This window comes from Falco cherrug, chromosome 7, assembly GCF_023634085.1.
Source record: "Falco cherrug isolate bFalChe1 chromosome 7, bFalChe1.pri, whole genome shotgun sequence".
Taxonomy (NCBI): Eukaryota; Metazoa; Chordata; class Aves; order Falconiformes; family Falconidae; genus Falco; species Falco cherrug.
The window spans coordinates 32,187,375-32,213,259 of record NC_073703.1 but is presented as its reverse complement, the minus strand read 5'-3'; the positions used below and the strand labels follow the sequence as shown (position 1 = coordinate 32,213,259).

Sequence of the window (25,885 nt, the reverse complement as noted above, 5' to 3'; positions counted from 1 at the left end):
TCCTCAGCCTTTACAGAGCCACCAGAAGACAAAGGACACCGCGGTGCTGCTAGGAGACCTAGAGATGAAATAATTCACTTCTGGCACAACATTAAGGGATTTAGCCCTAAATATACATTTTGTTCTCAGACCACTTGTACAGCGAAGATGAAACACCCTCTCCTTTTCCCAAAGGAACACCTCACACACAGACCGTACATCCTCACCTTTCATACCACAAGCTTCTGCTTGTGGGGGGTTTTTTTGCTCAATATCCATTAGGAACAGAAGTGAGAGAAAGAGGATCCTGGGGGTATATAACTTCTGCCCTGCTCACCTAGTACTTGCCAATGTCATAGCAGTAGAAAAACAAAGTAATACTGCCTGGCCTTTTCTGTCTCCGTTCTTGTAAGCGTAAAAATTCAGCCTATGGGAGTTTGACATCAAACAGGTATGTTTAGAAAGAGATTTTTATTGAGTCAAGCGTGTATACGCCTTGATAGGTTTGTCAAGGTAAATGATAACAAAGATAAAACAGAGGAAAAAAAGCTTTTCCATATTGCATGACTGCAAACAAAAGGTTTCTCAGCCTTAGCACGAGAACAGCAGGATTTTGTAGGTACTCATCCTTACTTCTTCTTTCTTGAATAAGAGGCATCAGCATCCTGGAGAGAGAGAGAGGGGAAATACTGATTTAGTGTACTGCTTCCTGCTGGATTTAAGTCCTTCACCCACAGTGTTATTTCACCTGAAAGAGCTTGTGGCAGTGGGTAGTTGCAGTGCAGAAGGAGAAAGTTTTAAGCTGCGTGTGCCATCTTTATTTTTGCTTTGTGCATTTCCTGGTTTTGGAGTACTTTTAACATGCTTTTTTGTAGCAAGTTCAACAGAAACACAGAATAAATATCATCTACTGAGTAATATTGCAAGAACAGAACACTGCAGTACAGATCTGTCTTCAGGGACGTAAATATGAGTGAGGAGCCCTGACCGGCAGCAGTATGGTTTAATGTGCTTCTGGGAGGTGCTCAGATTACGTGCCTGATCTAAAAACTAGACACAACCAAGGGAGATGTTTTCAACAGTCTTAATTCCAAGTTGCATTAAATCATTTATGCTAGTGACTTATAACTCAGCTCTGCATTAATGGCGAGTTCTCAAGTTGTAGCCCATGTGATGAAGATCAGAGGCAAGACCTTTGGCACTGCAAGATGTGCTGATTTCACTGTGCTGTGACCACACTGCAGTAATTCTAGACTACCAGGCATGCAGTACTGGAGCCTGGCCTGCCACCAGCTGCTAGGAAGTGAAGAGGAAAACAAGAACCGGATCCAAAATGCAATCCCTACATTCCCGTGGCTAAAGAGTCTGTCAGCAGAGTGAAAAAAGAAAGCAAGCAGAGAAGAGAGGAATAAACTTACCACTCCGCTCTTAAAGTTCTGTATCCTCCTCTTGCCCATTCTGTTCATCAGCCACCAAGCCCACGTGGGCGCATACTGCCAGAGGTAGCAAACGGCCAGGTAGGGGTTGTCACTGATCCAGGCCTCCTTCAGGTCGTTGGCTGTGCTCACCAGGGTGAGCCGGACACACCGGTCAGTTGGCATCTTGTGGGACTGATCACCGCTGTTCTCTATGGACTGGAGGGGAGAGAGAGTGAGGAGGGATTGGAACTGGATCTCTGTTTGTGTGCAACAAGGGAGAGAAAGGGCCAGGCTCAGTGTAGCTGATGTAGCCCCACCAGTTTCTCCATTGTGTACCAGTAGAATAATCCAGCCGGTACAGCAGAGCCTGGGGCTGGGGAACCCATGGCTCACTAGCCTCTAGTCTTCAGCTTGGGAACACCAACCACCTTGCTGTAGCACACGTGCTTTTAAATAAAGCACCTTTTCAGGTAATGCCTTGATTGATGGGTCAAAGGTTAAAAAAAACCATGGATCTCCAAACTGTCCTGCTGCAGCATGGCTTCTAATTTATTGTGAAATGGAGCTGTCGTTAACAGGTCACCCATTCTGCAGCTGAGGGCTCTGAGAAATGGGAACTTTCCTGCTCCCGGGTGCCTACCCCCTTGTATGCTACAAGTTACACAGTAACCAAGTTAATAGATGAAGCCACATTCCCCATTAACTTAAATATTCCTACCAGCCCTGCTCCATGGGCAGTCATCTCAAGCAAGAGAAAAGTAACCGGCTGCTTCAGTGCCGGGGTGTCTTACTTTAAATCTTGTCCACAGGTATCACTTAGTGACAGTGACCGTAAGCCACAGCCCTGTGAATTGATTTACATTTCATTCCAGCAATAAGAGGCTGCTCTAACAATCTGTTTTTCTGTTTTCCAGTGCAAAAGCAATTTGGCCTAGATTAGGTCTTCCTCCTAGGTCTTCTGCCACGCTGAAATCTGAGGAATTTGTTTTGCAAGCTTTTGAGATTGCTCGGAAAGTACATCTTTCACAGAAGTATGAAGTTTTGCAAGCCAAAAATCCTTTCAGAACTTGATTCAATGATGGGAGATATTCCTCCCCCCTGCTCCCCTCACTGGTGGATTATCCTAAGCTTTGAATTGACTGAATTTAGGACAGATGATGTTTTAATGTATCACAGCAGCAAATTCTGCCAGCTACTTTGTTAGACAGCCTTTATTAAAAAGTTTTGCTTTTCTCCTTGAACAATCACTAACAGGAGAAGAATGCATGCCTTGTATCAGCTAAATATAGCAGCTTTGCCAATAACAGCATCAACCAAACGGGACATCGTGACTAGCACAAACAAAAAGCTACCTGTGCAGAAAGGATAGTATACTGCACGCAGAACCGTCCAGAAAATCCTGGCTTTTCCCCAGAAACTGTAGCAGGATGGCTATACAGTATATTTTACTAGACTTGAATTGTATGTGTTTGAAGAGAGGAGGCATAACAATTCTAGCTTTATATTTTCATTTAATATGGACTCAATTGATACCACAAAGAATTACAAGCTTATACATAGTTCTGCACCAATTAAAGCATTTCTTGCTAAGAAGGCAAGGTTAGCGCTGGCTAAGCAGGGAAAAAGAAAAGAAAACCACAAAAGGATCACTGGTCCTGCTACAAAAGTTGGATTTAATCACCACAGAATTGAGTCCTTACCTTTGCAAGATCCTCCGTAAAGACATTTTGTATAATCTTAGACTGTACAGGCCCTGGGCATATGTTGATAATACTTATCTCGGGGTAGTCAGTCAGCTCAGTCCGAAGAGAATTAAAAAATCCCTAGAAGAAGAGACTGTAATGTAATCTTCCTTCACCATGTTTCTGCATGTACCAAGATTTAACTGACCACACGTTTTTATACTAGTTCTACGCTGTGAAGGCAACTGTATTCCACTAAAAGCAATTCCTACTACTTTCTTTGACTTTTCACACTCAATGGCTAATTTAAAATTTTATCTGCAATTATAGACATTGCTATGTAAATCACTGAGGAATCTAGCCTTGACTTCTCAAATACATAATAGTTCCTCTAAAGTACAGCCGGACTCTGCTGGCCCTGTGTTGAGGACGAGCCTCACTGTTTTGGTGGTGGAAGTGCCACCAATCGTAAGAACTGCAATATAATGGAAATTATCTTTTGCTCTTTGTGGCAAGATTAAAGACTTAAAGTTGTTTCTTTTGAGTAAGTGGCACTGGTTTTATGTAAGAGGAAGAGGAAAGCTTTTCAGCATATTAAGTCAAAGGTGCACCCTGAGATTTTAGGGGGGTAATTCTGCACCACTGAATTCACTGCAGAATTTGAAATTTGCATCCACATCGATATAAATCATATTTTGGCTCAGCAATATGCTAGCCATGTATCTAAGTTAAACTACAATTATCAAAAGCTGGAAGTATTTCTTTTAAGTGAACAGGATAAAGTTTTCTTAACCTCTGTAGCCATTCACACTTAGACAGCAACTATTAGGGGGAACATGACCAGTGCAGGAAGGTGCTTCCTACTGAAGCTGCTGGTCAAACACTGTAGAGCCATGATTTAGCAAATACCACATCATGTCTTGTCTTTGACCTGGTTGATAACAGTTCCTTGTATTTATTCTAACACATCATGTTGTGTCACAACAGAGAGAGCGCAAGCACAGGCTAGTAAACTTCTCCGACTGCAGCAAGTTTATCATTCGTGCTCCCATCAGCTTGGGAAGAGGGCTCGGCTGACCCAGAGCCCTTCACTAAATTGCAACACAGGGCTAAAACCAGTCAGATGTCCTGGCGTGACACAGAGGCAGTTGGCTGGGGCAATCCACTAAAGCCAGGCAATGAGTTGCACACCGGCGCAAGTTGCACACCTATGACCAAGAACATGGGCTCTAATTTCCCATACACACTTTGCAGTTAGGTTCTGCAAAAACACTAACCATGTATTTAAAGTCCCAAGTACCTGCAGGCCCCATATCTAGTACCAGATCTTCACAGCATGTTATCAAAGCCTGGAGATGTGTAACTTCTTGAGGGCTAAGCTGTAACATTAAAGACACTTACATGCCTAGAAGTCTGCTTCTGGACACATGGGGAAGCACCTCAGATCTGCCAGCCACCTGGCTGTCCTAGATTAAAAGCCCAGGACCTCCCCTGGATTGCCTCCTGCCCCAGGAGGAGCCTCCTCCACCCCAGCGCGCACCAGATGTGGCACCAATACAGCTGTGCTTTACCTACCCCTCCAGGCTAACACGACAGCCCCGACCTGCACTCCCCACATCCCCTTCTTTCCCTGAGGGGTCCTGAGCCCACTTATCTCAGAGAAGCGCCATAACCCCCAAGCTGTGCAGTCCTGTCACAAAAGATGTGCCATCGGTCCAGCTGAGGAAAAAGTAACAAGTAAAAAGACGCTAGACCCCAACGGTAAGAAGCAGCAGCGTGTGTCATGAGCATGGCTGCTCGGGTGAGGGCAAGACATGCTACTGCTGCTTGTTCACATGAGTACTTTGCATCCTGCTCACCACAGCGGGAAGCCCAGACTCTCCAGGACACAGCCTGCACAGCAGCCCACGCAGCTACCTTCCCTCCTCTGGGCAACCCTCAGTTATTTCGTCAACGCTGAACTACATGAGCAGGACTAAGCAAGAGCTCTGCCAGCCTACACTCCCTCATCACTCCCTGTTGATTTGGGATGCTGAGGAACAGAATTGACTCCCATTTTGGCTGAAGGAGATGTACTTCCAGAAGCTGAGGAGGTGGAAGGGGGTATGTGTGTGTCTGGGAATGCTTTGATAAAAAGGAAGCCAGAAACATTGCTCGGTCACTTGTAACAAAGCACCTACGCCTGCTCAAATGCTGGGAGGCTACTGGGATCCAAATTCTACCTAAGAATAGGCACCTGCCCACAGTCCTGAGCAGCCATACGAAGGCACGCAGCAGTAGCAGGCTCTGGAGGTGATTTCAGACACCTTCCTGCAGAGGACACTGGCTCTGGCACGCTCAGATTGCTGCTTCTCTCCAGCTCTCACAAAGGGAGCCTGGCTGACCCGAGCAAGCTGCAAGACACCAAAAGCTGAGCGTTGGTCCAGTGATGTTACGTTATCTTTGGGAGATCCTGTCCACACAGCAGCTGAGCACAGGGCTGCTGAGGCTTTTCTCAGAGTGCTGCTTGAGTAGCACCGTCAAAGTCAGCACTATTTCATTAGAGGCTTGCACAGCCTGTAAACACAAAACGCACATAGCTAGAGATCACGGCATGGTCCCGTTTCTTCTCTGTAGCTGTTCTGTTACCCCCTCCATTTCAAGGGGTTTGTGTGCCCCCTCCTTCCCTTGGGCTGCAATTCCAAGTTTCTACACCATCCAGGAAGTACAATCTCCACCAGCAACACAGGATGGCCGAAGCACTCGCTCAGCTGACATCCTAGCTCATTCATGCTGAGAAGAGCCAGAATCTTACATGCCCTCTCCTCTGGAGGCTCTACCCACAGTATATAAGGCTTCTCTAATTCCAGCACTTATCTTAGATATCCAAAGATAGCTGGTATGGGATTCCTCCACTTCATCCCAGAAAAGAAGCTTAAAATTCCTAAGAAAGAAAAGAAAGTGCTCTCTTTTTCCAAATTCAGGCAAGGGGCAGGCCCAGTTTTAGGAGCAGTAAAGGAACTCAAGTGCAAAAGGCAGCATCTGAGTGTTGCCACCAAGCCCAGACTGAAGCCAGACTAACATACAGACACAGGGTACGTGGAACAGGAACTGCTTGAAGCCATCTCTGGGCCTTTCCAGCTTAGTGCCCAAATCCTAGCAGATGCTGAAGAAAGTGAAGCTGAACTGACTTCTGCTAGGCCAGAAACATTTAGAAATTGCCCTAATGACCAGTAACTATACAAAGAGAGTAGTGGCTGCTGCTCAGTACAGTCCATATGTTTGTTAGACAAATTCTTGATTAAGGAACGTTTTCTTTTTTCAGATCAGATCTGCCACCATTTCTGATCCACTCCACATGCCACCAATTATGTGAACTGCAACTAGATAAATGGCACATGATCGTCATGAGCATCAGCACGATAGGAGAGGAACTGCATCAGTCAGATGCAGACTCCTGTGGACTTGACTCACGCTCTTACAGCACTCGGAACTGAGATAAAGGGTACTCTCATAACATTGTTATGAAGAATTCCAGTTGGCATGAATCAAAGTGTGATTGTTTCAAGAACAAATCTTAATTCTTAACAGAATTCCTTCCTTCCTTCCTCCTCCAACTGCCATTTAAAAGAAATTTAAAAAAGAAAAAAACCCAAACCCCCAAACAAAAGGAGGGACTTTTTGAAAAAGGGCATGATTAAGATGGCAGCATTAACTTTGTCAGCTGTGGTAGACTCCAAGGCATGAATTAAAAAAACCCAAAACCTTAATAAACGAATTCATGTCAGACAGGCTCACATATGTACTAGCTGGTGACCAAAATGCAATCTTCATTTCAAGAAGACCTTAGAATACAGGTTGACACATGCTGGGAAAACACAACAGGAAAAGTATCACTTTATACTTCGTATTATTTCCCCCCTTACCCTCTCTATAGCCATTTCTTCTTGGTCATCATCAGAGATGGGTACCTGAAGAAGAATGCCATTCCTACAGACTTCCTTTACCTGAACTGTACTGGTAAAGTTTGATATTTCAAAAAAAGCTTTTCTAGCTTTTTGGGATTTTCATGCCCACACCTAGCCATAACTCCAGGCTGATAAAGACACTCTCAGACAGTCTTTTTGAAATCTATATTGCAAATCATGTTTTAAACACCTGCAATTAGTATTTGCAGAATTACTGTCAAAGAAACAAGAAAGGTGGTTTGGAGCCTGGCCTGGTTATTGAGCAGAGGTATAAGCTAACAAAGATATAAGCAGTTTAGTTTGCTTATTTTAATTAATCCCGAATTTTTAGTAAACTATCTCTTTAAAGCTTCGCCCATGTTCTTGATTTTAACGTTCCAAGCATTTTTAAAGCAAGAGGAGTTCCTTGTGCTCTGCAACTAATTAGCCATGCTTTGACCAACTGCACCACACCCAAAAGATAATTCAACTGAAAGAACACTTAATGAAGGAGCATAAAGGGAATTCATGCTTCTGCTCGTTGAATTCTTCTAATTTGAACCTAGTAGACTTAAACCAAGAGGGGGCCTCTAATGGGCAATTTCATCGCTGCCACTCAAGTGAAGAGCACTCTCCCTGTCACTAACTGAAAACTTTTTATTAGCAGAGGTCGGTCGCTGTCTTCTACATCTTCATTCTTTCAAGTGTCTAGTGGCTTGCTGTGTCAGCCACTTGTTACATTTTTGTTATTGTTAGCCAAATTGTCAAAAAAATACTGATCCCATAGCTTAAGCAGAGTTACTCTGTTTATATGTTTAAATCCAGCAGAGAATAAGAAGGTGCCAGTTTTTTTAAACCATCACTGAGCACAGCTGAAGTTTATTTTACCGAGATCAAAGAGTACATTAGCAGGAAGTCAAACACTGGTGAAAGACAAATATGTCTAAACAAATTTACCAGTTAAACAAATGATTCCTCAATGATACAGGCAGGTTTTTTTCCCCCCCCCGCTACTTCTCTGAGCTCTTCTTCTATGGTTTTTTATGCAAGTGCAACTACTTTCAAAAACTTTTTCCAAGCAATACTGAAAGTTGAGTGTTTATGCAGAAAATAGCTTCTAAGACAGTATGAGCTGCCAGTTCTTCACACCACAGCACCATTCAGAACTGCTGGGAAGATGCATTCAGATGTTCCCAGCTACGTCAGGAATTCTCATTTCTCTTAGTAGTCTGCTTTACCACTCACTGTCCTAAAGATTTCCTGTAGGCCTAAAACTCTCACCAGTGACTGTTCCTCCCTAAATGCATTAAGATGAGAATATTAGGGCTTCTATATGCAAAAGCATAATCCTCTGATTTAGGTATTCCTTCATCTGAAGGCCAGAGGCAAAAACAAAAAAAATGTGTTTCACATTGGAATTTAACTACACGGCCATTAGGCCCAACTAGGACAGCATTTCAATTTTGGTCAGGAAAATAAATCTACACTGGAAGCTGAGATACTTTGCATTTCAGAGCAAATTAGTTTTAAAGGACTTTCAACACCTGAGGGAGTTACATATGCTGTGTGCAATTTCAAGCAATACTTGCATTTTCTGCAGAGAATAGTCCTCTGCTACAGCACTAACTGATGCTGGTCTATTACACAGGGTTTAATTAACCTCAGAAATGTAACTTACCTGCAGAGCATGCTTGCTGGCACAGTACCCAGAAGCAAGAGGAGCTCCCATGATACCCATCACACTGCTCACAGTAACAATTTTTCCTTTTTTCCTTTGGATCATGTGATTCAGCACATGTTTTGTTAACGAGATTGTACCTAGGTAGTTAAGTCCCATTATGGCTTCGTAGACATCCAGGTTTGTATCCACAAACAAGGAGCGTTGGGAGCGTCCACCATTGTTGATCAAAACATCAATCTCGGGGAAAATACAATGATAGATTAATAGAACACATTTCCTTTACCACTAAAAGGTGCTTCCTCAGGCAGTTGTTAAGTGACTGTTCTCTTCCTTCTGGTGTCACCTCTGCCATGCACAAGCTGCTGCACAAGTGTCAGCAGTGCTCTCCCCCCACCAGCCCCCCCTTCGAACAGCAGGCTGGCAAATCTTGAACCAAGTCAACCGAACAGGAATACAGCATTTGATGCCAAACAAGGTAAACTCCTAGTACAGGAACCCTGGCAGCTGGAAAGTTGCTTTCCACACAACACGTTTTAAACTTGCTGCACTGTAGCAAGTAACACCTAACACTCAGGTCCTGCAAGGTGATCTCGGAAAATATGTTTTGTCCAAACCCAGAAACTAACTACAGTAAAGAACAGAAGAAAAAAAATATGGTGCCAGTAATTTCACTGCAAAAATCAAAGTATCAGTGGATTAAAGGCCTAGTTTGAAGTTTTGCATGTTGTATTTAATATTGATCAGGTCTGACTGCTATTTTCTTAACTCCATACTCTGGACTAGCAATCAAGAAAACTATGCACCAAACAACGTAAACAATTGTGCCAGATGTTCAGTTTTGGTCCACATGGTTCTGAACCCAAATTACACACATTGCTGAAACTACCAAATAAAGGTTCTGACTTTCACATGCAATTTTAAGCCCTAAATATACAGCTGAGGATTGCTCCAGTTGGTCCAGAAATTCAGCGACATCAAGCAAGTGAGTTTTTAGTTCTTGGTAATGACCAGATGACCAGTGGTTATCTGTTCATTGCTGCATCTCTGCAAACACTGAAACTTAAAAAAGATGTAGACACTAGTGAATTTACCATACAATAGAATAAAAGTGAAATACAAGTATAGGAGATAAAGAAGAAAAAGTTTAACCCCAGAAGCACACCTTACCTTGCCAAAATGCTGAATTACACGGTTGGTTGCAGCTTCATGAGAGCTTCTGTCAGTCAAGTCAAGACGCAGAACGTGGATATCTCTTTCACTCAAGTCGCTAATCTCTAAAATTAACCGTAAAGTCAACAGGAACCAATAAGATTACAAACATAACAATTGTGGGAAATTTAATGTGCTTTACACCACATTTTCATTAGAAAGACACCAAGAAACCATAACACTAAGTTGGAAATAAAATCCCTGGTTTCTTTTCATTTTAATTTCCACACGTAATCCATTTTTAATCTGTTCCTACCAAGTCTTTCTTTTCTCATCATTATGGTTTTGCTTGTGAAAAGCTTGACTTTTTTGAACAGGCTTGTGTAGCACAATATAGACTACTCAAATCTCCAAATAAATTGCAAAATCTGGGAGTAACGTGCAACTGAAATTTCCCACTAAGCCATTCAGAAGCACAGCATACTGGCAGCATAACTTTGCTTACATGTTAACTAGTCAAGCATGTTTATTCCCGACACCAGGACTAGTACAATTTAGACCCAAACCACAACATACATACATAAGTAGCTATGAGGCAAAGTCTAGAGATGGTAAGATTATTGGAGGAGGTAGAAAGAGAAGGTTTTTGTTTGACAGCTTTTAATATATCCATCTCCTGAAATAAAAGTCCGCTGTCAAGTTCAAGCCTCCATGTTGAGTGTTTCTACCACTGTCACTTCAGAACAACTGACCTTTTCCATAAAACATATCTCTTCAGCAGCAATTTGTTACCTTGGGGTTTTGGAACAGATGACTCACAAAAAATACAATCTTCAATGTTAATCTTCTCACTTTTTTTAACCACATATAACATGATTTTCTTTACTTAGTTTGATAGTGCTATTTTTGTTTCTAAATTGATTCCTAGCCACAGCTAGTGTACCTGCTCCCCTTTAACCATCTGCCCTCTTTAGCAGGCCTAAGCATCTGATTTTTTAATTACTACTTCTTGCATATACAGGTAAGGTTAAACTTGTCATTACAGTGATGTACAAATAAGGAGGAGACTAAAATCCCTAAGTTGCCTCTGTTCAAAAATTGTTAGTATTTAGGCTACTGATTAAAATAAACGCATCTGTCTGGTTTAAAGCTGCCAGTATTTTCATTTATTGCTCACTCCAACCCCTTCACACGCGTTTTCCCCTCCATTTCTTCCAGAAACACAGCAATAAAATCCATGTAGTTTAAACTATGTTTACAGAGCCACACCTCTACATCGTGCTCCCTCAAGCAGATTTGCACAGTGGAGTGTTTCTGCCATGGATTAACAAGACCACACCATCAACCCAGCCCCAAAAGCGATATAGTGGGGAAAGAAAAAAAGCAGAGGAAGAGACACAGACTGCTGATATAGAAGGAAGTGCTCTTTTATATCACGTAAGAAACTTTTGACTTCAGGAAATACCAAACCAGAAGCCTAGTTTTTGTTTTGGAGCAATCCGTAGCCCAGCCTGATTTCCACCCCCAAAAGTACTCAGACCGTACATCTCTATCAGTTTCCTCACTTCTTTTCCAGGGTGAGCTTCTACCACCTACTCATCCCATTGTTTTTGTGGCAGATGACCAGAACTGTGCAAGTGTTGAAGGCACGTATAAGTCCCAGTTCAAGCCAGTATGATATTCTCCTAATTATTACTATTAATAATATTAATAATGACCCCTAATGTTCCACTTCCTTTTCTGCCTATTACCAAACCAATGTCTCTAAGGCAACAATTACGATAACCCACTTCTTCCAAAGTGGGAGACCTTTGTTTAGAGTTCATCGCCTTACGCGAATGCTAACTTATGGTAGTTGACATCCTTTAGTGAAGTGTCTCCAGCTGCAAAGTACACATGGCCACCAGCTTTCAGATGCATCTGAAACTTCACACTCAAAGCTCAGCCTACACTGAACAAAGGCCACTTTCACCAGCTGTGAACCCGTACACTTCTAGTGCACAGTTTTCCCGGAGGTCCTTTAAAGCCTCCTTACATAGCAGCTTTACACAACACTGCTTCTGGTTGGGATCAAACTGCCCAACCACCAAGCAGCCAGTCTTCTGACTGACATTTTCCTCTCAAGCAATCATGGGCTGCCTCTTCCCTGTTGAGGGTTAAGTTCTAATTACTTTTTAACTGAAACACGGTTACAACCACCCAAAGCCAACTTGTTTTTTGAAAAGACAGCTGCATAACTGATACTGACTTAAAATAATATTTTGTTACAACATCAAGCGTATACCTCTTGCCTCCAGGATTCCCTAGAGGTTTTCAGATCAACAACTCTTTTTCAATACATGTTAATCCAAGATAGCAGTTTCTCCCAATACAATAAACACTAATACTCGGCACAGAACCTTTATTTTCCATCTCTTCAGCGCTTCCTTCTACCTCTTATTTCTATCCTGTATAATGCTCTTTAACAAGACATGAGCTTTTAGCAGAGGCTGAACAACATGACCTCCTAAGATCCATTCTAATGTCAATTACTGTATAGTACTAGAACTTATAGATTGTCATTCATTTGGCCTATCCATATTTAAATCGTATTTGAGCTTTGTCAAAAAAAAAAAAAAAAAAAAAAAAGAGAAACATTCCCCCACTTACTCCTTTTTCTTTTCAGGACTTTTGAGAGAAAACAGCCTCCAACATTAGTAGTGAAATTCAGCTTACATTGCAGAGAGTGGCTGGGGGAAATACAGAAGCCACTTGCAGGAACCAAGTTACACAGGTTGTTTTCTCTCCCTCCTGTAGAAGTGCAATGAAGTGTTGAGTTGTCATATGCATGACTCATCAGGTATTGCCATAGCTTTTACAGTACTTTCCTTCTCTCTCTCTCTCTCCCCTTCAGCTTTTAAGCAGTGTAGAATGCATAAGCACGTATCACAGGGTGGTGTCTGTAAACTTTAAATAAGATACACATGCTTGCTTCTGACATAAATATGCAAATTATCTAGTTAAGTGGCTGCTGTGTAGAGCATCTACAGCGGGCATGTTAAAGCCTATTAGTCCACTTATGCCATATAAAACAGCAAAATTCAAGCTGATGTCATATGTTGCAGCTCAATGTTAACACGTTCCACACTACTCAAATTTTACAGAATACTCCTGAACTCAATTGCAAAAAGAAAACATGCAGGTGGAAGCAGGGAGAAGCCACCCAGGAAGCACATGGTCCCACACTGCCCAAGCGCACAAGGACGGAATCAGGAAGATCAAGACTCAGAGTTGAAGCTGGTGAGGAATGTGAAAGGCAACAAGGACTTTGTAGGTACAGCACCAACAACAGGAAGCTCACTGCTGAATAGGGATGGCAAGGAAGTGACGAAGGGCACAGAAGAACATGAGGTATTCATTGCCTTAGTCTTTGCATTAGTCTTCACTGGCGAGATCTCCTCTCAGGTCTCCCACAAGCCTGAGGCTAGACTCTGCGGGAAAGAAATACTACCAGTGTCAGAGGAAGACCAAGTTAGGGACAAACTCCACATATAAGCAGGGCAACACATACATCAAGATTTATAAGAGTTTGACCTATGTCACTCATCTTTAGAAGGCACTCGCTCAGTGGAGTAGCTTCCCTGTGACTGGAGAAAACCAAATGTCACACAGCCTAACCGCAGTCCTTGGGAAAATTATGTGGCAATTCCTCCTGAAAGCAATTTCCAAATACCTGAAGGTGACTGGGAAAAGCCAGCATAGATTCAGCATATACTGCCTGACCAACTTAACTGTTTTTTGTGATGAGATGACTGGCTCTGTGGACAAGGGGAGAGCAGTGGATGTTGCTTACCTTGACTGTGTAGCTTTCTATGCTGTCTTCCATAGCATCCTTGAAGATATATTGGGGAAATATGAGGGGTCTACATGAGTGAATTATAATGCACGTGAAAAACAGGCTGGATCACCAGGCCCAAAGAATAGCAACCAACCTTTCACAGTCTAACTGGTGGTCAGTTCTATGTGGTATCCCTCCATGACCAGTATCTTTTAATGTTTTCATTAATGACTCAGATGATGGGACAAAACACAGGCTTTCAGCAAATTTTCAGTTAACATCAAGTTCAGAGGAGCAGTTGCTATGTTGGAGGTTAGGACTGTCATTCAGAGGCATCTTAACAAGCAGTAAGAACAGCCTGACAAACCTCATTAAGCTCAATAAAGTCAAATGCAAAATTTCACACCTGGGATAGGATAATGCTATGCAGTACTGCAGGCCAACGCCCATATGGCTGTGCATCAGCTCTCCAAACAAGACCTGAGGTCCTGACGGAAGGACCACAGCAAGTTGCATCTAAGTCAGAAATTAGCTCTGGCAATTGCAAATGCTAACGGGCTGTGCTAGCAAGAGCAGACTGAGGGAAGTGATTTTTAAGTGCCTCTACACAGGATTCTAAGACTGAATCTAGAGTACTGTGTCCAGTTTTGGACCCCCTTAGTTCAGATAAATACAGATGAATTGGAGATAGCGTATCTTAGAGCCACTAAGATGGTCAGAGGGGCTAGCACACATAATAATCAAGGAAAGGGGTGGAAGCTGGCTTTACACATCCTTGAGAAGGATAAGACGGGAAGTGGGCCCAACTACTGTCTTCCACTACTTACAGGCTGGCTATAGAGAATATGGAGTAACTATGTTACTGAAGAGTTTCCAGTCTTCCTACTAATCTGACCTACAGCTAAAGTTCAGCAGCATATACTTGCAGAACACATGGCTACGTAAGACTTTGAAGCTAGCACATACAACAGCTAAAACATTTACAGGGTCACTTGAAGCTGCAGAGGCAGAAATCATCCTAGATAAATCTGTGCTCTTGGTTCACATCAATTGAAATAATGTTTCTGAATATTCCTTAGCACACTGCGTTCTCATACAAGTGTTGCCTGAAAATGCATATCCAGGATTATGGCTCCTGCCAGCCTGTTTGGTGTTAGCAGTTTTGCAATAACAACAGCCAGCCACAGACGCAAATGTAGTCCCATACTTCTACTGACCGCTAAACATTGCGTCATATAGCACTGGAATTTTGCCATGATTACCACTTAACCACACTGTCTTACGCCCCTTGCTTCTTTTGGAAGACAACTATTTGAGTGACCACTTTTTTGAAGCATCAGAAAATTGAACTAAGGAGTTGTGAATTTTTGAAAGCTCCTTGACAGACTTTTAGAGTACCCTGCTATGACTTAGATATCTAGAAACGTTTAGGTGCTAACCCAAGATAAACATTTCATTATCCACTAGCACACATTCCAAGTGGACTGTGGACATTCTATCAACATTACTAGGAATGAACTGTCAGTGTGATAACATACTCAGTATTAAATACTGCATACTGAGCTATGGAGGATAAATGGTCTGAAAGAGACATAATGTTAACCATGTTCAAAACCTCTATTTATCAGCGTGAATTCACTGCCTACCCCTCTCACTGTCAAGCCAGAAAACAGGAGGGAAAGAGAAACAGGAGGAATGAAGCCAGACCATTGACTCAGCAGGCATATGAAAGAACTGGAATAGTTATACGTTCCACTTCACATTTGTTCCTCTTGATCTACATATAGGAGATCCTCTTTCTTGTACCTGCTCACAACAACTTTTTGTGAATGTTTCTAATAACTGAATTTCTCCTTTGGAAAAGGAGTTAAGAGTCTGCCTGTAACATGGACAAACCTGAAGAAAAAGACTTCTTAGTAGCATGCAGCTACATGGTTTGGTTCTCAACAGGATGATACCCATCAGACCGTTTCCTCCATTCCCCACAGTATTTAGTCCTCTTAACCTAGTATCTTACAAGACCACTTGCAATTGATAATGAGATTGTTAGGTAATATTGGCTAATGAAAGAACTCATAAGGCAAGTCTATACAAAGGCTTCTCACTCATGAAAAGAAAATACCAGCTGCAAATGTACAGTGAAGTTATGTGTAAAGTTTACTTTCATCATGAAATTTATTCCTGTGATATATGGGTCAGTACATCTGTGGCAGCTCCATCACGGTAAGAGTGGAGCTGCTCACATGAAGCAGTAAGTTATACTTACCAAGGCATTTCTTTTTCACTCTTTCGAGCTCATCCTCTCTTCTTGCAGAGATGGCAAGCAAGGCTCCTATCTTTGATAGCTGGTAAGCCAATTCTTCTCCAATTCCACTTGAAGCTCCTGTCACCCAGACAACCTTGCCACGTAGTTCATTTTCTATCAAAAGAATCAAGACAGCAGTTCAAAGTCACTGCAGGGGTACAATCTGATACTGTTTTTAAGAAATATGCTCATTTGGGGCGGCTGTTACAAAATCCTGACTTTATTTTTTGGTCACACACAGTTGTGAAACTGTTCATAGCTGTTCTGTTGCCACTTGAACTTTGTTCCAAGGCTAATCTGAATAAACACTGATTATCTACCTGATGGAAGAAATCTGATTGCATTTCTGCAAGCCATCCCTCACACAGCATTTCCACTAACCTCATCAAAGAGAGCTTCAGAGGAAAAGGGAGACTTCTTGGAAGTGACAGGAAACAGCTACTGTATTGCAAATGCAAACAAAAGCCTAAGTAAACCTTTCCCAATAATGTCCTACCTCAAAAATGTTCCTAAGTAACTACCAACAGAATAACATTCTCTGAAGAAAGCTAATCACAGCAAACCAAACACGTGTTCATCTACTTTGTTTTGTATCATCTGCTGCAGGTTAATTCCTGCATTGGCCAGAGTCCAGTACAAAGAGTTCCAAAGGTATAAGCTTACGTGTGAATTTCCCGTGTACTCATAGTTCCTGCCCAGGCACACTTTTTCAACCTGTAGTAAAAATAAGAGCATCCTACTACTTTTACTCCTCTGCTTATATGCCTGTTCCCCCTTGTTTGCAATCATCCTCACTCCGTAATACACCTGGGTACTGGGAAAAGGCTTAGTTTTCCAGGCACGTATCCAAAATCGTCAAATACAACAGATGGCTGAAAATCACCAATTTAATTCTAGAACATGATTTAAGAACAAATTAACACTAATATCAGAGCACCTTCCAGAACGTGCCATTACCTAACACTTGCACATGTTCTTCAAGATTAGTCTTAGAAGGAGGAGCTCCTGTCAGCAGTGCTCTTGAGTACTTGAGTCAGATTTTCCCTATTTCTCAATTTTGCACAGAAAGAGTATTCCAACAATGCCTGGCCAAACAAGGAAGATTGCGTGATATAATCCAAACAGCAGAGTCAAATGCAGCTGCTGAGACTTAAAGTCAGTTCTATTTTGAAAAAAGCCAGAACAGCATTTTTCAGCTCACTGAAACTTAGCCACTCATTTAATTTAGAAAAAGTACTTCTTTTCCACTGCAGCCAGTGGCTGGGACTGCTAGTACTTCCTGCTTACTTCCGTACCCAGTTCCTGGTTCTCTCTACACCACACTGTTTCAAATTTCACTTTCAGAGTCTTAACATAAATCCCATGAAGAGATTAGTACCAAAACCTTCTACCCTTCATGAGCAGATACTCAAGACTGATGATCAGAGCTCAGCTTGAGTTTGTGGCACTGGCAGTGAGTATTACTTGTTTTGGTTTTAAGCTGACTGTATTTTAGCCAAAGAAAAATCCCTCATAAAACCAAGCTTTGGTGGTTTGGGGTTGTCTGGGTTTTTCTGTTCACTTTTTAAAACAATAACAGCAAAACAGTCACTTTCCAAAGGACAGATGTATTCTAAGGGTATGAACTTTGGAGGTGGAAAGAGGTGTTGCTGAAGTTGTAGGAGTAACCACTGAATTAATAGTTATACCAAATGGCTGCTATACATAAAGTTCATTCACACTCTTTTCCTACAGTTTTATTCCAATATATTACCAATTCATTAAATTAACCACAAGAAACATGGGGACTTATCTTTTGTTTGTTTGTTTGGCAGAAAACCAATGTAGACAAATACTACATGAACAAAACAACACATGGACATACTTTCAACCCTGCTTACCACACTCATCTCCTCTTGCTACTGAAAACAAATCCGCTTCCTACTGCTACGTAAGTTTCCTGTCCCCAACCTGTCTTAGGCAGCTTCACTGAAATTATTCAGGATCTTGTTCTGTGGACAGAATAATTAACTGAGATAAGGAAAGTTTTCCACTGATTTCCCAGTGCTGATAGTTACCAAGCACTGAGCTACTGGGAGTTAACATAATGGCAGACCTAGCTCAAATGCCCTTGTAGAACAAGTATCAAACCACTGGCTTGCTCCAGAATAAGTGTCCTGTTCTTACTGGAAATAAAAGTTTAAAAGTTAAAGAATAAAAGCAGATTATACTATTATTAACCATTAACTACTGTATTACAAGGCATAACAAATGAGAGGTTGAACAGAATAGTACTGCAAGTAACTCAAGAAGTGCTTTTGTAGCTCTATTCACGGGGTTTTTTCCAGTATTTTATAGCTCCTATAGCACAAGGTTGCCATGTCATTTCATTCATGAAAAAAATCTGGGGCGAGGAGGTTTAAAGCAGAACATCCTCCTCACAGCCCTAAAGAATTATACCATTACCCCCAGCTTAAAAGTAGGCTTTCATATGTGAAAGGGTCCGCCTTAGCTTGATAGTATTAATCTGCCTGTGAAAGTCACACCATTTGGAGTGACTGCTGTTCAGCTAGTGAAACACAGCACATAAGGAAAGTCATCCAGCACCCAGTAACCCTTGTCTCCTGACCACACAAATACTTAGAAGATGGGAGACAATCCAGCACCTGCCAATGCCAAAATCCGAAAGTAAATTCTCCCTATAGAACTGAATCATTGAAATGGAAGTGGTCTTCCCTCCATTAAGGCCTTTCTACATAATTATAGTTTACAGCACAAGAAACAAATGAGATCACTCTGCTTTCTGGTATTTTTACCTCCAAAAACTTCGACATCCATAATACTGTTGTAGAAGGCGATAACAGGGTATGACTGCAAGAGTGACCGCTCTAGTAACAGCTTTAAGTAAAATCAAGGGTTTTTTCCATGGGATTCACGCATCACTTACCAAGGCATGCCACATTATGTGCACAATATGGGGACGAGGAAGAGAAAAGGAAGAACATATTTAAAGAAGCATCTTTTCTAGTGTTTGTCCCTTCCATTTTCCTACCTGAACGGTTAGGATCAGCACTGTGGCACCACCATTCCACATGTATATGGCTAAACAATTAGCAGAATGCCACTTAACTAAAATATGTAGCTCAAACTATAGCATTTAATCACAAACGCTAAGGCTGGGAGATGGGGGGGGGGGCGCGGCTGCAGGGGGGACACAAAACACAGCTCACCTCTTTGCAGAGTAAAGAAGCTTATGTTGACAAAATTGTACCTGATTCTTCTTAGATTACATGTTGGAACAACTACATCAGAAAATTACTACATTGCTCTTTACATGGGAACCTTTAGAGACTAGTTAGAAGGTTTCCAGGCTTCCAACAAGACTGAAGGCTACATTCAATGTCCAACAGAGCTCTTACATCTTGATGTGCATTGCACACAGATCCCTTGAGACAAAGCTTCAATTCCGTTTGTATTAGTTGAGATTTAGCTTGTTTCTCTGCCCTAGAGTCTTTCCGTGATCTTTGCAAAGTCCACACACAAAGCTTTTCTGTAGTTTTCTTACACTAAGGCAACTACCTGATGGAGTTCCTATAAAACTTTGGGCTGCATATCCAAAGAGTTACAGAAGATCACTCACACAGGTCTAAATTTAATGTTTATTAGAGCTTTATTACTTTTATGTGCTTTTCTGTTCTGCCCATCCCATGGACTAGCACTTTTGCAGTAAGCTTCTACTGAAAGCAAAAGACAGAGAGGTCTCAAGAAGTTGTCCTACTCTTCTCTCAAGCCTTTCCGAATGCTGACCTTCACCTGCACCACCATCCCTTACCAAAACATGGTCTCAAGTCCAAACCCTTACTCCACCTTCATTCCATGCGGTCCTATCTCAACCCAACACCCAGTTTCATTTCCCACATGGGACAGCCTGTAGTGTCCCTCATCCCATCTTCTTTCAGTTCAGCTTCTGCCGCCAACCAGCCAGGTGCAAGAAAAGGCTGTTGTGTGGTCACCGATGGCACCAGCTCCCTGCTTTCACCTGAGCCACCTGCACCCAGCAGCTCACAGCAGCCCCAGATGGCAACTGCTGGCTAAGCTGGGAGGGGATATTCAGGAACTTGAGGCTTTTCTTTTCAAAAGCCCCTATTAAGCAAATAAACCTATGATTTCTAAAGATCTTTATCCAGAAGCAGGCATAATCACAGTCTGGTTATAAAGATCAACAGCAGCAAGAACTGAAAATCTCTGATGGCATTTTATTATTCAACTTTTGTATCCGCAGGTGTCAAAAGCGGCGCCTTACAGAACAGTGGTGTAAAGCCAGACAGCAACCGTGTGGTGCTGTTGTTCCCTTATGCCTTAGAGGGCACAATTCTCACGCGAGGAAACCCACTTAATCCATACACTAAGATACATCTGCTTCATTGTTAAACACTTCCAGCACCACCGTGATGCTGAGATCTGCTTGAGGATGCCAGAACAAACTGAAACGGGACAGCAAACAAACTACGAAGCAACTCATCGCAGCCACAAGCGGCGAGCATCCCCCTTCACGGCCACCCCGCCGAGCACCCTGCTCCGTGGCCACCCTGCCTGCCACCCGCCGCCCCCCGGCCAGGCACCCACCGCGGGCGGCTGCCCGCACGGCTGCCCACCCAGGAGCTGGGCAGAACAACCGTTTTGCGGCCAAACGCGCCAGCCTTCGCCACAGGCCTGCCAGAGCTCGCCACCGCTGCGGAGCTGCTTTTAGCGAGCTACTTCATTGGCGCCTGCTGGGCGAGGGCTGGAAGATTGTGGCTTCGGGGTTGTTTTTATGGATAAGCCCGTCGGGCAGCTGCCGAGGGTTGGTTCCACCGAGCTGAAGCGCCGGCAGCCCCGACCCCGGGGCCTCGCCCGCTCCCCCCCGCCGCCATCCCCTTTCCCCGCACCGAGCGCACCAAGCCCGCCCCCGGCGGCACCGCGCCCCGCCCCGGGCCCCGCCGCCCCCCTCCCGGCACTCGGCGGCGGCTGGCGGGCGCCTTTACCTGGCTTCTTCCCCCGCCACTCGGCCCACAGCAGCGTGAGGTCGCCGTCGGCCCGCAGCCAGCGGAACAGCAGGGCCAGGAGGGCTCCGGCCGCCAGCGCCAGGCAGAGCTCGCAGCCCCACGCCATGGCCGCCTACCGCCGCCCGCCCACCGCGGCGCCCCTTTATCAGGGCCGCGGCGAGGCAGGAGCCGCCCCCGCTGCCTGCAGCCGGTGCCGGCCCGCAGCAGCCCAGCGCCGGCTCCTCCCGGCCTCTCGCCTCCCCTTCCACCCCTTCTCCCCGCCGGGCAGGGGCGGGCGGCCCCGCTCCGCACCGCTGGCCCCGCCCCGTTGGCCCCGCCGCGGCCTGGCCCGCTCCCGGCCCCGAGGCGGCCCCGGCGGGAGCCTGGCGGCGCGGCCGGCGCAGTCAAGGCTGCGGCGATAAGCGCCGGGTTTGTAGGGGAGAGGCCGCGCTTGTGCCGGGGGCGAAGGGCGTTGCTGGGAGCAGGGCCCTCGTCTGTTTTCCCGCCGGCAGGTGCCCCCGAGGGCAGCGGGCTGCGCCGCCTTCCCCTGCCGGTAAACCGCTTGGGCCGCTGCGCCACCTCGGCGCTGGGGGGTGGCCAGGGCGGTTTGGCTGTGGCGGTGAGAGATCGCACACTGTCGCCCATCTTCCCGAGAAGAGCCTCATGGCCGTCCCTTGGAGACACCAAAAACTCCCTCTCCCCGCCGAAGCGGGCCGGCGGCTCCCAGCCCCGCTGCAGCCACCCCCGGGCCTTGGCACAGACACCCCGCACCCCTCATGCTGCAGGCAGCGGCGGGTTTTGTCGCATGCATGACCCAGAACCTCCCCAACTCACCCGAATCCCAGGGTTCAGACAGGAGGAAGAAAAGGAGTTGATAAAAATTGCGGGAGTGAAGGACGCCTGCGGAAAGTGGTTTCTTCCCAATGGAAGACAGATATTAAACAAAGAAATAACGCGGGAAATGATAAGGTACACCAACCAACTCGGTGGGAACTCAAGCCTTATGTGATCACTTTCTAAGACATTTTGGGTGTATAGGTGTTTTCATGATAGCCAAACAAATAATCGAAGGATGCGTACTCTGCCAGAACTTCAATAAGAAGACCATGAGGAGAACCCCAACACGGGGAAGAAGTTTGGCATTATGACCCTTTCAAAGTATCCAAGTAGATTTTACTGTGCTTCCCCAAGTCCAGAGGTGGAGGTACTGGTGACAGTGGACCATTTAACCCTTTGGGTGGAAGTGGTTCCAAGTGTAAGGGCCACTGCAAATGCAATATAAAAGGTTTTATTAGAACAAATAGTTCCTAGATACAGGATAATACAACGAATTGATTCAGATGGGAGAAGACACGTTACTTCCCAGGTAATATTACACGTGACTCAGGCCTTAGGCATCAAGTGGGAACTGCACACCCCATGGCATCCTCAAAGTTCAGGATGAGTAGAGAGAATGAACCAGCCATTAAAAGCAGCACTCACTAAATTAATGGTGGAGACACCGCTGTCTTGGATGAAATGTTTACCCTTGGCCTTGTTGAGGGTCAGAACGCAACCAAACTGATTTAGGGGTCTCCCCTTACAAAATGATGTTTGGTCTTCCCTTCCTGACCTCACAGTAAGAGATGGCCAGTTATGAAGGAGAAAGTTTAGAAATTTGCAAATATATTGAAGGCATAGCGAATTGTCTGGAAAACTTGAGGGGAAAGGGGCTGATATCACAATTCACACCATTGGATTTTAAAATCCACAAAATAAATTTGGGAGACTGGATAGTGGTCAAAATTTGGAAAGAACATTCATTAACCCCTCAGTGAGAGGGTCCTTTCCAGGTTCTACTGACCACTGAAGTTGCAGTGCCAAGGAGAGAAAAAGGATGGACATTAGTTGGATAAAAGGACTGGTGGCTGGACCCAATCATTGGGTTGTGACTTCCCCACCTGGTGAGACCAAGGTGACCCTCAAACAAAGGATCAGTTGATGAATCAAAACAATCTGGGAAACTTATGGATTGAAGAACCTAGGGAAATAGAGTTTTGAATTTGCCACTGGTTTCAAAAAGAAGTGTAGTGGGGCAGCTTTCCAGGCTGCAGCATTCCCTGTGGGGAGGGAGGATACCTTTACAGTTGGGGTGACCTGGACTATATGCAGTAGGAAATCAAACGTTTGCACTTGCTTGTGACTTGTATAAGGTGCATCACCCACTGTATCCTGATTGCGGAAGGAACTGTCCCCTTTTCCGCATCCTGCTTTTATCCCTGTCTGTTACATCCAAACGCTGGGCATGGGGCATGGACAAGATGTATCTGTATAAGCTGTAGTCAATGCTGGTATTGCCACGACTCGCACAAGGAGGAGTGAGGTGGGACCAATGTAGAACAACCCTTCTTTTACAATAACACCAAGTAAAATAGATGTATCCTGTTGAAAAAAAAAGGTTCATTTACAGGGTTCTTGTGCATTTGTACACCTGCACAGTCGCCATCAGTGGGGATGTTACTGCCTGTCCCCAAGATTACAAAGACAGGCTTGAAGTGCCTGCTCAGTGCATGAAGGCATGCTCAGTGTCAGACTGACTATGGGAAGGAGAGCACTGGAAAAAGTTACAAGGTCCTTTACAAGCTAATATCCATTCTTGCTGTTTTCCAACTTACAAAAAGTAAATATGCTCATCTCATTAATATTATCAGAATGACAGATAAATATACGTCAGGAATTCTCTTAGTTATACACACCCAAGTCTATTAAAAATATTTATTTTGAGATCCCCCCCAGCTAAAAAGCACTGAGGCTACCACAGGCTGCAGCTTTTACATATGGTTGCTGTAAATCATGCAAATCCTGCCAGACTGTGATTTCTTCTCAACCCCAAAGCAGTCAGCAAAAGATTGATGGGAGTCCAGGGTTGCCACTTCCAGTCTAACCTTTATGGCCAGCAATGCTCTGACCTTCCTTGCTGGAGGTACAACTTTGAGCGTTGACAGTAACATACACTTTTTGTTGCTTCAGAGCCAGCAGCTACTTAGAGGAGCGCTGTTTGACAAAGCACCAAAGCAAAGTGAAACATCTCTTAAAGGATCACATCACAACAAAGCCCTTGGACTGACATCTGAATTCCCAAGGAAAACAAAAAATATTTCCCCTTCTAATGCCTGAACTTTGTTTCCACGAGAAGCTAATTTTCACTTTCTGAAGAGGCCTAATGGCCAGATTACTGTAGCAGTAATCTGCTAACAGTTTTTAAAAGACAACCAAAGTCAACCTGAACATCAACAGAATGAATGACAGTTCTGTTGCACTTTGTTCTGTGACTGATGCAGACAGCACTTTGGAGTTCAGTAAACATATGCTGGTATCTATATAAAGTACTTAACTGCATCTTACACATGCAAGAGCCAGTGTAAAGCTGAAGTACAAGGCTGTGAAAACAAAATCAGAAACAGTTACCAATGTGGGAGGTCATAGCCTTGCTCCACACCCTGCCACGGGGCTTGCTGAGGTTCCCCATGTTGACTTTGTGGCAGCAGATAACAGATCTATTAAATGCAGCACATAACATGATAATATGCTTTATTCTTAAGAGTTATACAAATTATATTGACACACTTAATGTAAATAAAAACAAGATAAGCTGCCTTCTGTCTCCAAAGCAATAAGCCAGAAATGAATGTTTGACTAGCTTGCTGTTTCTAAATATTTATCTTTTTTCTCCAGTTGTGCAGAACTGAGAATCCCAGAATGGTCAGGGTTGGAAGGAACCTCTGGAGATCACCTAGTCCAACTCACTGCTAAAGGAGGTTCTCCTAGAGCAAGTTGCACAGAGCCGTGTCCAGTTGGGTTTTGAATGTCTCCAGAGGAGACCCCACAGCCTCTCTGGGCAGCCTGTGCCAGCACTCGGTCACCCTCAAGGTAAAGAAGTTCTTCCTCATATTCAGGTGGAACTTCCTGTGTTGCAGTTTATGCCCGTTGCCCCTTGTCCTGTCGCTGGGCACCGCTGAAAGAGCCCGGCCCCGTCCTCTTGGCACCAGCCCTTCAGGTGTTTGCATACAGCGCTAAGGTCCCCTCTCAGTCTTCTCTTCTCCAGGCCAAGCAGCCCCAGCTCTCTCAGCCTTTCCTCAGAAGGGAGATGCTCCAGTGCCCTCATCATCTTCATAGCCCTCAGCTGGAACCTCTCCAGTAGTTCTCTGTCTGGGGAGCCCAGATTTGGACACAGTACTCCAGATGTGGCCTTACCAGGGCAGAGGTGTGGGGGGGGAAGACCTTATGCAAAAGTGCCATGGCACAGGTGGAACTGGGGGATGAACTGATGGAGAGCTGCCCTGCAGAGAAAGACTTGGGGATACTGGCGGCTGAAAAATTGGACATGAGCTGGCAACGTGCACTTGCAGGCCACATTCTGCCCCTCTGCTCTGGTGAGATCCCACCTGAAGTACTGTGTCCAGCTGTGGGGCTTCAGCACAAAAAAGGCATGGACCTGTCAGAGCAGTTCAGAGGAGGGCCATGAAGGTGATCAGAGGGCTGATGCACCTCTCCTGTGAAGACAGACTGAGAGAGTTGCTCAGCCTGGAGAAGAGGAGGTGCTGGGGAGACCTTACTGTGGCTTTTTAATATACAAAGGGGGCTTATAAGAAACATGAAGACAGACTTTTTACCAGGGCCTGTAGTGACAGGACAAGGGGCAATGGTTTTAAACTGAAAGTGGGTAGCTTTAGTTTGGGTATAAAGAAGAACTTTTTTAATGTCAGGGTGGCGAGTCACTGGCACAGGTTGCCCAAAGAAGCTGTGGATGCCCCATCCCTGGAAGCATTCAAGGACAGACTGGATGGGGCTCTGAGCAATGTGGTCTGGTGGAAGGTGTTCCTGCCCATGGCAGTGGGTTGGAACTGGATGATCTTCAAGGTCTCTTCCAACCCACACTACTCTGT

General features: G+C 44.4%; 1 protein-coding gene across 1 annotated transcript; it reads right to left on the bottom strand.

The window, feature by feature from the left end:
- Positions 1–431: 431 nt before the first annotated feature.
- Positions 432–21,170, bottom strand: DHRS7 (dehydrogenase/reductase 7). Its single transcript, XM_055717054.1, has 7 exons — positions 20,961–21,170; positions 15,919–16,071; positions 9,854–9,960; positions 8,684–8,923; positions 3,098–3,220; positions 1,398–1,613; positions 432–644 (listed from the first exon to the last, which is right to left on the bottom strand). Exons 1-7 carry the CDS (start codon positions 21,085–21,087, stop codon positions 609–611), a joined length of 1,002 nt encoding a protein of 333 aa, XP_055573029.1. The 5' UTR covers positions 21,088–21,170; the 3' UTR covers positions 432–608.
- Positions 21,171–25,885: the final 4,715 nt, after the last annotated feature.

Bases quoted from the DNA above. Each gene is read 5' to 3' on its own strand.
- DHRS7 (XM_055717054.1), bottom strand. From the start codon at position 21,087: ATGGCGTGGGGCTGCGAGCTCTGCCTGGCGCTGGCGGCCGGAGCCCTC. The intron at 16,072-20,960 runs GTAAAGGCGCCC...TTCTTTTGATAG, and splicing joins GTGGCGGGGGAAGAAGCCAG to AAAATGAACTACGTGGCAAG. The intron at 645-1,397 runs GTAAGTTTATTC...CTCTCTCTCCAG, and splicing joins AGAACTTTAAGAGCGGAGTG to GATGCTGATGCCTCTTATTC.